At 48.8% G+C, this 12,611-nt stretch overlaps 1 protein-coding gene across 13 annotated transcripts in view; it reads left to right on the top strand.

Moving 5' to 3' along the window:
- The first annotated feature begins 2,242 nt into the window (after positions 1-2,242).
- The window catches only part of GGACT (gamma-glutamylamine cyclotransferase), a 54,534-nt gene continuing 44,165 nt past the window's right edge, over positions 2,243-12,611 (top strand). For 2 of the 13 annotated variants that reach the window (XM_039502723.1, XM_039502708.1), the window contains exons 1-2: positions 2,244-3,992; positions 6,246-6,276. In XM_039502723.1, coding sequence (XP_039358657.1) covers positions 3,957-3,992; positions 6,246-6,276 — 67 coding nt within the window. In that variant the 5' untranslated portion in view covers positions 2,244-3,956. Of the gene's footprint in view, positions 3,993-6,245; positions 6,277-7,123; positions 7,240-7,387; positions 7,525-12,611 lie in introns of those variants that run through there. The other 11 variants (XM_039502690.1, XM_039502660.1, XM_039502713.1 and 8 more) reach the window with 10 other exon arrangements.

Raw genomic sequence — 12,611 nt, 5'->3', positions numbered from 1 at the left:
TTGTAGGTCCAAATTCTGACTTTGTTTGTGCCTGTGCAAACCCGTTGAAGGCAATGAAGTTGGCAAAGGTGTAAATGAGGCCATAATTTGACAAGCATAGGGTTATCGACCACATGTGATGGTGCACTCGATCAAAGTATTTTAGGGTGGAAGGACCCCAGGAGCAGAGAGTCTTCCCAGAACAATGTAGTGGTACAAGTGGACAGCCCTGGCTAAGGAGTGAGTGTGGCCTTGGTACAGGGGGTGCACTGACGCGGCCTTTTCCAGTCAGCCTCTGCTGGCAGGACTCCCCTAGAACCGTTCCCCAAGCAGCCATTAAAGTTGTCTTAACCCTTGTGGCAGGATGGTGGGGCAAACACAGTCTACTCTATGCCAAGGGTTAATCCTTATCTCCTTGGGCATAGCAACTCCCACTGGTTCAGGAAGTTGCAACTTGGAGTCCCTGCATCAGGGATGAACCAAGCACAAAGCTACACAGAAACTGACCTGCAGAATCCTTTGCTACTGGCGCATGAACCAGAAGAAATCCAGATTCACTTTCAGAACTCAAGGTGAGTTTCCTGAAGTGGCAATTAGGGGGGAAAAAAATCTTTTAATTTATAAACTGAGAAAATATTATATGGAAATGACTGCGACATTTGTACAGCACCACTTTTGGAGTATGCTGCACTTTACACTAGGGTTGTCGATTAATCGCAGTTAACTCACACGATTAACTCAAAAAAATCACGATTAATTGCACTGTTAAACATTAGCATACCAATTGAAATGTATTAAATATTTGTGGATGTTTTTCTACATTTTCAAATATATTGATTTTCTATTACAGCACAGAATACAAAGTATACAGTGCTCACTCTATATTTTTATTACAAATATTTGTACTGTAAAATGATAAAGGAAATAGTATTTTTCAATTCACCTTATACAAGTGCTGCAGTGCAATCTCTGTCATGAAAGATTTTTTTTTGTTACATAACTGCACTCAAAAGCAAAACAATGTCAAACTTCATAGCCTACCAGTCCCGTCAGTCCTACTTCTTCTTCAGCCAATCGCTAAGACAAACAAGTTTGTTTTCATTTACAGGAGATAATGCTGCCCACTTCTTATTTACAATGTCACCTGAAAGCGAGAACAGCCATTTGCATGGCACTTGCTGGCATTGCAAGGTATTTATGTGCCAGATATGCTAAACATTCGTATGCCCCTTCATGCTTCGGCCACCATTCCAGAGGACATGCTTCCATGCTGATGATGTTTGAATTAATACTTTTTTTTCAAACAATTTGTGACTGAACTCCTTGGGGGAGAATTGTATGTCTCCTGTTCTGATTTACCTGCATTCTGCCATATATTTCATGTTATAGCAGTCTCGGATGATGACCCAGCACATGTTCGTTTTAAGAACACTTTCACAGCAGATTTGACAAAATGCAAAGAAGGTACCAATGTGAGATTTCTAAAAATAGCTACAGCACTGGACCCAAGGTTTAAGAATCTGAAGTGCTGTCCAAAATCTGAGAGGGACGAGATGTGGAGCATTCTTTCAGAAGTCTTAAAAGAGCCACACTCAAATGCAGAAACTACAGAACCCAAACCACCAAAAAAAGAAAATCAACCTTCTGCTGGTGGCATCTGACTCAGATGATGAAAATGAACATGCATCAGTCCGCTCTGCTTTGGCTCATTATCAAGCAGAACCTGTCATCAGCATGAACGCATGTCATCTGGAATGGTGGTTGAAACATGAAGAAACATACAAATCTTTAGCACATCTGGCATGTAAATATCTTGTGATGCTGGATACAACAGTGCCACGCGAACGCCTGTTCTCACTTTCAGGTGACATTGTAAAAAAGAAGAGGGTAGCATTATCTCCTTCAAATTGTAACCAAACTTGTTTGTCTGAGCTATTGGCTGAAGAAGGACTGAGTGGACTTGTAGGCTCTAAAGTTTTACATTGTTTTGTTTTTGAACGCAGTTTCTTTTGTACATAATTCTACATTTGTAAGTTCAACTTTCATGATAGAGATTGCACTGCAGTACTTGTATTAAGTGAATTGAAAAATACTACTACTTTTGTTTTTTACAGTGCAAATATTGTAATAAAAATAACTATAAAGTGAGCACTGTATTCTGTTGTAATTGAAATATATTCTATTGAATTCAATGTTTGAAAATGTAGAAAACATCCAAAAATATTGAAATAAATGGTATTTTATTGTTGTTTAACAGTGCGATTGATTTTTTTTAATCGCTTGACAGCCCTACTTTAAACTTTTAATTAGCAACATAGAGGAGGGAGTCAAATGCTATTTGTGTGCTGGTATTTACATAGATCAACATAAAGTTGCTGCTTCCGTAAATATTAGTTCATCTTTTTAAAAAGAAAGTGGAAGAACAGTCTATTGGATGTGAGAATTGAGAGGTTTGACCTCCTCTCTCTCCATGTTCCTGCATTCTATATTTTTTTTTCCATAGGAAGAAATTGATTCATGCAATATTTGCAGCTTTCCTAACTTGTGTGATAATATTGTACAGGCAGTTCTGGTATATTCTTAATATACCACTCAACTTAATATGAAACTGTTTAAAATGTAAAGCAAATGTCTACCATAGTACAGAATATTACATGATCTTGTCCTTCTGAATACCACGTAAATGTTTTACATCTACAGTATTCTACTTTTTAAATGTTATTTTGCTTGGAAAAGAACGCCACATTTGGAACTAAAATACAAGTGGCAGGTTTTTATAGATTTTTATATTCTGTCCTACAGCTCAGCCTAATATGCATGAAATGTAGAAGGTATTGTGTTAAATAAGCCTCTAGACAAACAAAACAAAACAAAAACAAAAAAACAACAACCCATAAATAGATTTTGCTATGGAAACTAGTTTCTAGCAGACAAAAGAAATGACTTCACAAAAACAAGCCATATTTGTTTATTCACAATGTCTGATGTAATTGAGTTCTAAATTATTTTTCTTGAAATGCAGTTCACATGTATGATAATCCTTATCGGCATGTACTGTTAGTTTTGGATTAATTCAATAGATCAATATTGTACTTAGGGCAGGAAATCTCTGCATTTCATTATGCAGCAAACCCACTACACGCACTCGTCTGGGGATGCTGACTTGTCCTCCTAATCTGAGTTTCTGATGGATTGGACCTCCTATTTTGTACTGTTAGTATTTTAAAATGTTAATTTACTCTTCTAGTACCAACCCCATGATCTCTTCTTGATTTATTTTCTGGCTATTTAATATCACTTAACTTTTTTATTGGTCTTCATTGTTTTAATTTATAATTATTTAGCTAAATAAAAATGAAAGGTAATCACTTATATGAACTTAATAGCAATGATACACTTATAGCAGAGTATAATGCAAGAGCTCAACTGGCTTCTGAAGAACTAATGGACAAGATTCTGTTTATATAAAATACCCCATAAATCTTTTTCAAGAACACTAAATAGAATAGCTAATCCCATATCTTCCACTTTATCCTCTCAAACAACTTGGTAATGCAACTCATTCAATGTATTAGGCCTATTAAAATATTTATGAATTTACCTTTTTGAAATGTTTAATTTTCCATACCTGATTAACTCCTGAGTCAGCATAGAAAATATTGCCTGCAAGAGAGAGAAAGAGAGGGGGGTTTCACAGGAAGGAGATTTTATAAGCTAAGACCCATTTGTTTTTTTAATATTTTTTTCTTGCCACCATTGCGAATTGATCGAATATTAATATCAAATATTACCATTGCTAATTTCTCCTTGCCAGCTGACCAATCCTTTACTATTTGATTAGACAGTGAAGTCATAAAGCTATATTTGTGACATTGTATTAATTTCCATGGCAATAGACTGTGAGGTCACAAGTGCTTGGTCACTTTGCTGTTCACTCATTTAAACAAAATTACAAAGAAAGAGCAAAGGTAGGCAGCATGCTTCAGTGGATAAAGCACAAAATTAGGAATAAGGTCTGTACTCAACTGCTACTGTTAATCACTGTAATTTTGACTTACTCACTCATGGAAACATTTTAAAAGCATCCACTAACTTTGGGAGCCTCAATTTTCGAGTGTCCAACTTGTCATACTTCGGGTCTGGCTATCGGGATGTGCTGAGCACTTGCTGTTCCTGTTGATTTTAATTGCAATTGTCAGTTTTAGTATATCTGAAGATCAAGCCCTAGGTGTCTGTTTGGACACGTGACACTGAGGCACTCAACTTTTGAAAATGTTGGCTTTACTGTCTCCCAGCTATACCGTATGCATCTGTAAAACTGGAGCCAACGATATTTGTTAGGCACCTCTGTAAAAGTACTTTTGATCTAAGGATGAAAACCTCCTTATTTAAGATAAAAAATGACTCACCAAATCGCTTTGTGTACATATTCTCCCCATGCTACATGAGGCTTTCTCTTAGGATACATATAGTTCCTACAATTCATTATAATAATGAAAGAATCTGAATCATATCAAAGCATCCCACATAGCCAACTATACCTACAACATTAAGTCATTTTCCATCTTCATGTGCAGTTGTTCTTTATGGTGACCAGATGTCCTGATTTTATAGGGACAGTCCCGATATTTGGGGCTTTGTCTTATATGGGTGCCAATTACGCCCCACCCCATCCTGATTTTTCACCCTTGCTGTCTGGTCACCCTATTGTTCTTTCCTTTCAAGGAAATCCCCTACTGGTTAAAGTTTCTTCAGACCTCACTCCTCTTCCTGCCCTCTTCAATTAGTCCCCTGAAGTCTGGCTTCCTGAAACTCCTGGTGTTTTATCTTTATGGGTACACATCCTTAGCATGTGTGTCCCTTACATCAAGAATCCTAAAAGTCTTGAACTCAGGCTGAATGTAATATGAGCAACAGGTACACCTGGGGAGGTCAGGTGGCAACAGTAACTGGATGAGGGAATGAGATTGTAAAAGACAAGTGAAGGAAGAAGTAAAGTCTGGGGTTGTGTTTTTTGTGGGGGGAGGTTTCTGTTCATACAAAGGTTTGGCTACCCAAAAGAATTGCAAGTTCAGACTAGGACAGTTTATTTTCTGAACTAGTTTTGCCTATTGCTAGGTTATATATGATCATGTTGTATTTTGGTAAAGTCATTTATTTATTTATTTATGTCTAATCTTACAACTAGTTTAAAAGTAATCAAGCAAATAACTGTAAAGCTCTTAATATTTTTTTTTAGTTTAAAGCCCTGTCTTTTGGAATTCCGAGTTCTAAATTGTAGCATATTGCTAAAAGAATAAAATGTTTGAATTAAAAACATCTAAATATTTTGTTTAGATGTTGGTTCCTTTGTGCATACTAGATTTCCAACAAGCATAGCTACAGTGTCTGCTGATTCAAACATTATTCTCATTTTCAGTGAGTAAGCAGTACTGGTATTTTCAGAGTCCTTTAGATGAGTCTCTTAAATGTGCCCTCTACTAACAAATCTTTTGTAATATGAAATATAATCCACTAGGAATGAAAGTGAGAACACAAATCACATTGCTATAGCATAAAGGTTAAGTACTGTACACCTGCTACTTTTAAAGATGCAGATACCTGTAGCTGCATGAGCCATGTACTGGAGGACTGATTGTACTGTTAGAAAAATGCATTAGCTGTGTTGTGGCATGGGTGTTTGGTATGTGTCAGTGTATGGTATATTAGAAATGATTCAAGGCTTATTAAATTATGGGTTTTTGTAGAAATCTGGTCCCAAGAAATTTGAAATCGGTGGCTTTGAATTTGATGCTGATATCTGAACTCCTTTCTTGATGTACTTGTTAATGATCTGAGTTGCAAATAGCTATTTTAACTTACAAAGGTTCAACCAAGAAAGAAGCAAATGTATTTGTAATAAAGCCCAGTAATAAATCTGCATTTTTGCTATCATGTTACTGAGGTTTTATTTTTGCTTGTAATTAAATAAGTGGTGTGTTTATCTTATAGCAGTACCCAAAATGTGCTAGGCACTATAGAGAAATATGACCTAAGATGACGTGGTCCCTGACCTGGTGTGCTTACAATCTAAAGCACTGATCCTGCAAACATTTACACTTCATTAATTTTTATCATTGTGAGTAGTCTCAATAAGATTAAATGGGGCCTAAAAGGGGGGGGGGAATCACCCCTGGGGGTGGAGGGGAAGGTGTAGCAAACAAGGTAGGGGCATGACCAGCATGTTGGTTCTAACTTTAAAAATAATGATATAACACTATCCACAGGTACTCCATCCTTGTTCCAGAACCAACTCAGGTACTGCTCTTGGGGAACTGAACCCATCAAAATGAATTTTGACTTGATCAAAATTTCCCTCTAACGGTACGGCTCCTGAACCTGGGGCTGTCACGTTACTGAAGCCCTTGCAAGGCTGTGCGCACTTGCTCTCCTCTGCAGTTTTTGGCAGCTACTTCCCCAACAGACCAGCTGGCCTAGGAGCTAAAAGGGAACATGGTCTGGGAGGTGGGTTCAGGCGCTTGTGGGCTGTACGGGGTGAGATCTCCCCGGGGCCATTGATGCAGAGAAGGGATTCCATCTGGCCTGTTTCTGCTCCCGTCTCCCTTTAGGGTCTAGTCCCGCTTTGGGGGCCCATGGGAGGTCACTGGGCCGCTGCAGGTGTTTTTCTGTAAGAAGGAAATTTCCCCTTTATTCCGCCCAGAAGCTCGTTTCGCTCTTTCTTCGCACGTGGGGCAGCGCTAGGTGGAGACGATGCTTAAGCCGGGAGGAGCCTGCCAGGCTCAGGGCAGCCAAGGGGAGCAGAGCTGCAGATGCAAGCGGTCCGGCCTCCGAGATGCTCCGCTGTGCGGCGGGGGCTCAGCGGCTGCAGGGCAGAGCCACGCGGGGGGGGGGCGCGCGCTCTGACTCCGCGACTCACAGGCAGCACGCGAGGGCGGAGCCCCGAGCGGCACAGGGACTCGGCGCTTTAGCATCAGCCCGTGGCGTCACGTGTCCCTAGCCCAGCTCCCAGCTGCGCGCGCACTCTCCTGGAGGGCGGGAGTAGGGGCGTTTCCACGGCAACGCCCTCTCTCCCGGCTCCGTCCCCTACCTGTGCCGCCGCCCGGCTCCTCCCTCCGCGCACGCTCCGGGCTCTCCGCAGCCGTAGGGGTGGGGCCAGAGCTCACCCAGGGCCCGCCCCGAGGGTGGCGCTAAACCCGGGAGCAGCCGGGCGAGGGGACGCTCGGCGCAGGGAAGAGGCTTCGCGGGCGGCCAGGCTGGCGGGTGAGTGCTGGCGGGGCGCGCGGGCCGCTGACACCGTTACAAAGCAGCGCGCCCCCAGTTACCCGCCCCAAGCGAGGGAGCCGCCAGGGCGGAAATGATTGGCTCAAAGGCGTCACGTGCCAGAGCCCACGGGGTCACGTGCCAGAGCCCACGGGGTCACGTGCCGCTTTGCAACCGACGCGTTTTGGCGGGAGGAAGCAGCGCAAGTAACATGCTCCGCCCCCTTCGTGTACCAGGGGCTGGGCGGCTCCGTGCGTGTGTCTCGTCCCGGGAGGGTGTATTGTGGTGGGCCGCACATCCCTCCCTGTCTGTTTTGTTTTGTTTTGCCATCAATCTCTCCCTGCAGACTCTGCCTTCCCATTGCTTTGTGGGGACCCAGGGGAAAATGTCTTGCTCAAATTCCCATTCGGGGCTGAATTGTTTGAGTTCTGCGCCCGTGTACTGCAGCCCATTGTCTGAGTATAGCATATCAGACATGACATCTCTTATAAAATGTGCCTTTAGTTTCCTGATCGCTGTTGTTGGTTGAGTGTCCTCCAGATAGTCCATCTCCCAGAAATTAAAGTAGTAAGCCACTGTAACCATGCACTTCCTGTCATTAAAAGTGGAAAGGTCTCTTGATCTTTCTCCAGGCCATTAGATGCACAGCCTGGCTCATCACATGTCTCTTTATCCTGGTGTATCCATCTCTTGATATTAGCATTTAAATCTGCTTGGTCCCCTTTAAACAAAATTCTGGCTTGCACTCACAGCTCATCCCTCATCTGGTAATAGGCGGTAACCTCCTGTGGCACTTGCTTCTTGCAGTCAGGAGAATGAACTCTTGTAATGCCTGTAAACCCTGTTCTTCTTCGAGTGATTGCTCCTATCCATTCCAGTCAGGTGTGCGCGCCGTGCGTGCATGGCTCTCCAGAACATTTTTACCCTAGCAACTCCGGCGGGCCGGCTGCGCGCCCCCTGGAGTGGCGCCGCTATGGCGCCTGTTATATACCCTAGCCGGCCCGTCCGCTCCTCAGTTCCTTCTTACCACCCGTGACGGCCAGTTGGAACAGTGGAGTGCTATCTCACCTCCACAGCCCTAGCGTTTCTCTGTATCTTTAGTGTATATAGTTGTTTCACTTAGTTTAATAGTTAAGATTAGTTGAATAAGTTAGTTGTATAGTTGTTATAGTTGTGATAGTAGGGAATTAGAGGGGTTAGCCCCTCTTCTTCCACAATCGGTGCGGGCTCATGCCCAAGGCACCGGGCTTTAAGCCCTGTGCGGCTTGTCAGCGGCCTATGCCCATCGGCGACCCGCACGATTCCTTCCTGCGCTGCCTCGGGGAATCGCACAGGACTGATAAGTGCCCGATTTGCATGGCATTCAAGCCGCGCACAAGAAAGGAGCGAGACTCGCGACTTAAACAACTCCTTACGGAGGCGGCACTTCAGCCCCCCGCTCCGTCCCCGGCACCGCTGAAACCATCCTCGGCGCGCAGCGCACCAGCGGCACCGAGCCGTCCCGGTACCGAGGCTCCTAAAGGCACGCAGACGGCACCGAAGTCCCGGCACCGTTCCCTCTCCCCCCAGAGGAAGCGGAAGACAGCGCACCCGGCTCCAAAACCTGCAGCTTTGGGACAGTTTACCCAGGCACCTCCGGCACCGGCTGTGGTAGTGCACAAGCCGTGCACGGTTCCGCTGACTCCGGCACCGCAAGAGCCGTCGAGTCCGGTACCTCCCTGCTCCCCGGCGCCGGCCGCGGTAGAGCTGCATCTCCCGTCCACCCCTGAAACGTTTGTGACGGCGAGAGAGCTTATTCAGCTCGTAGAGGCACCGAGCCTCCGGCCCCCGGCACCGCCGGTGCGGGCTGTTCAATCGTTGGGCAAGCCTGCAATGATGCGGCCCCAGACCCCTGACGGAAGAGAGGGGCGACGCTCCAAGCCTCGGACCCGGTCCCGGTCCAGGCAACGGTCGCCGTCACGCCGGTCCCGATCCCGGCACCGATCCCAGTCTCGGTACCGCACCCCGTCCCGGCACCGGTCGCAGTCCCGGTACCGCTCAGTCTCGCGGTACCGGTCGCACTCCCGGCACCGCTCACGGTCCCGGTCACCGGACCGACGGTACCGTCGGAGATCCAGTTCCCGGTACCGATCTCGACGTCGCGACTCCCGCAGCCGCTCTCGCCACCGGCGATCAAGGTCACGCTCTGGCTCCCGGTACCGAAGTGACCGACGGTCCAGATCACCGTCCTGGCACCATGACGGCCGGCACCGCTCCTCGGCACCGTCTGGGGATAAGCTGCCTCATTCAGCGGCGCACTCCATCAGCGCCTCTGCACCCCCGGGGCCTTCGCGTCAGCCATCGGTCGTCTCCCAGGCGGACAGCGAGACAGATCTCCGGGCTCCCACCCAGAGCCAACATCTTGGACACCAGCAGTGGGGTTTCTGGGTCCCCTGGGCCGGCTATGAGTCCCAAGGGCTCCCCTTGTCCCAGCGCCCAGTGGGTGCTGAACGCAGGATACCGGAAGCCACGGTGAGCCGCCCTCCCCCAACACCACTGGGGGAGACCCTACCGTCGTCGGATCCCGCAGGGCTTCCGTCAACCTCACAAGCCCCTGAGCAGCCTCCGGCAGAGGTGGTGGTACAGACTCTGTCTTCATCCTCCTCTCCGGATGAGGCAGTGGCGGGCGCCGCTACGGTGGACCCTCCCCCGATCGACCTGCGGGCCCACCAGGACCTTCTCCGCAGGGTGGCAAAGGCCATTGACCTTCCGGTGGCGGAGGTCCCGGAAGATGAAGACCCGGTGACCAACGTCATCGGCGCGGAGGCCCCGACGCGGGTGGCCCTGCCTTTTATTAAAACAATCCAGAAAAATGCCACGACCATCTGGCAGTCGCCGGCGTCCGTCCCCCCTACGGCAAGGGGCGTGGAATGTAAATACTCGGTCCCCCCCATGGGATACGAGTATCTGTACACTCACCCTGCTCCGGACTCACAGGTCGTCCAGTCCGTTAACGACCGTGAGCGGCATGGACAGCCAGCCCCAGCGCCGAAGTCGAAGGACGCCAGGCGCATGGACTTGTTGGGCCGCAAGGTGTATTCGGCGGAGGGTCTTCAGCTGCGCATTGCAAACCAGCTGGCCCTATTAGCCCGGTACGCCTTCGACATTTTCGTGTCCCTCACGAAATACACGGAAGTGATCCCGGCGGATTCCCGACGAGAGTTTTCGGCTCTGGTCGAAGAGGGCAGGACAGCCTCCCGCTCTTCCATCCAGGCTGCCCTGGATTCGGCGGACTCAGGGGCCAGAACCCTGGCCTCTGGAGTAACTATGCGGCGCATCTCCTGGCTGCAGTCCTCCACCTTGCCGCCGGAGGTGCAGTATACCCTCCAGGACTTGCCCTTTGAGACTCACAGCCTGTTCTCAGAGAAAACAGACTCGAGGATACAGACCCTGAAGGACGGTCGTGTAGCTATCCGCACTCTGGGTATGCACACACCAGCTACCCAGAGGCGCTCCTTCCGCCAACAGCAGCCCTTCCGGCCTTTTACCCAGGCCAGGTCAAGGCCTTATAATAGTCGGTGCAACGGCCTCAACCGCCGTAGACTTTCAGGCAGCAGGCGCAACCAGGCCCAGGCGTCGTCCAAGGCCCCGCAAGGGCCCAAACAGCAATTTTGATGGGACGCCCGAGGACGGCTCATCAGTCTATTCCCAGGATCCAACCCCTTTATTTTGCAACCGCCTTTCCCACTTCCTCCCGGCGTGGTCCCAAATCACATCGGACAGCTGGGTACTCCGTACTATCCAGTATGGTTACCACCTTCAGTTTATTTTGCCCCCTCCTTCCCACCCCCCTTCCCCGTCCCTCTTCAGGGACCCCTCTCACGAGCAATGCCTCTTGCAAGAGGTCGAGACTCTATTGAGGTTGGGTGCCATAGAGGAGGTGCCGCAAGACAGGCAGGGCAGGGGATTCTATTCCCATTATTTTCTCATCCCCAAGGCGAAAGGAGGCCTCAGACCCATACTGGACCTCCGGGAGCTCAACAAATACATGATCAAGCTCAAATTTCACATGGTGACCTTGGGGACCATCATTCCCTCTCTGGATCCGGGAGACTGGTTTGCCGCCCTCGACATGAAGGACGCACACTTCCATATTGCTATTTACCCTCCCCATCGACGCTACCTGCGTTTTGTGGTCAACGGTGCGCACTACCAGTTTGCGGTGCTACCCTTCAGCCTATCCACCGCTCCGAGGGTCTTCACCAAATGCATGGCAGTGGTTGCTGCAGACCTCCGCCGTCGTCGAGTTCACGTCTACCCTTATCTCGACGACTGGCTGGTTCGCGGGCCATCCCGCCAATTGGTAACAGACCAAGTTGCCGAGATACTCTCCCTATTTCGGGCACTGGGCCTTCTCGTCAATGTGGAGAAGTCCTCACTGACTCCATCTCAGAGGGTGGAGTTTATTGGAGCGGTCCTCGACTCCACGGTGGCCAGAGCCTGTCTCCCTCGCGCCCGGCACCAGACGATGGTCTCCATCATCCGAGACCTGCACGCTTTTCCCACTACGACGGTTCGGTCCTGCCTACGTCGTGCACGTTCGTCACCGCCTATGCGAGACTGCACCTTCGCCCATTTCAATCTTGGCTGGCGTCGGTGTACCGCCCGCACCGCAACTCGATGGACAGAGTAGTCACGGTCACAAAGCCTACCCTCGCTTCGCTCAGTTGGTGGCTGAACCCAGAGGTCGTATGTGCAGGAGTCCCGTTCCGCCCGCCTCGTCCGTCCGTGACACTGACGACAGATGCCTCGGCGTTGGGATGGGGAGCACACCTGGGCGACCTACACACCCAGGGCCTCTGGTCGCCCCAGGAGCTCTCCCTCCACATCAACGTCAGGGAGCTGCGGGCAATTCGCTTGGCGTGCCACGCCTTCCACACCCGTCTGCAAGGCCAATGCGTAGCGGTGTTCACGGACAACACCACAGCGATGTTTTATGTGAACAAACAAGGCGGAGCCCGCTCCTCCCCGCTCTGCAAGGAAGCGATGCTCCTGTGGGACTTCTGCGTGACCCACTCAATTCACCTGGAAGCATCCTTTCTTCCGGGAGTGCAGAACACGCTGGCCGACCATCTCAGCAGGTCGTTCCTCTCCCACGAGTGGTCCCTCCGTCCAGATGTCGTCCACACAATCTTCTGGAGGTGGGGGTTTCCCCAGATAGACCTATTCGCCTCCAGGGAGAACAGGAAGTGCCACCTGTTTTGCTCGTTCCAGGGTCGCTCGCCAGGCTCCCTGTCGGACGCCTTCCTTTACCACTGGACGGATCGTCTCCTCTACGCCTTCCCTCCATTCCCGCTCGTGCACCGACTGCTACTGAAGCTTCGGAGGGACAG

Source organism: Mauremys reevesii, linkage group 1, assembly GCF_016161935.1.
Source record: "Mauremys reevesii isolate NIE-2019 linkage group 1, ASM1616193v1, whole genome shotgun sequence".
NCBI lineage: Eukaryota > Metazoa > Chordata > Testudines > Geoemydidae > Mauremys > Mauremys reevesii.
The sequence above is the reverse complement of the archived record's forward strand: the minus strand, read 5'-3'. Positions and strand labels throughout refer to the sequence as shown.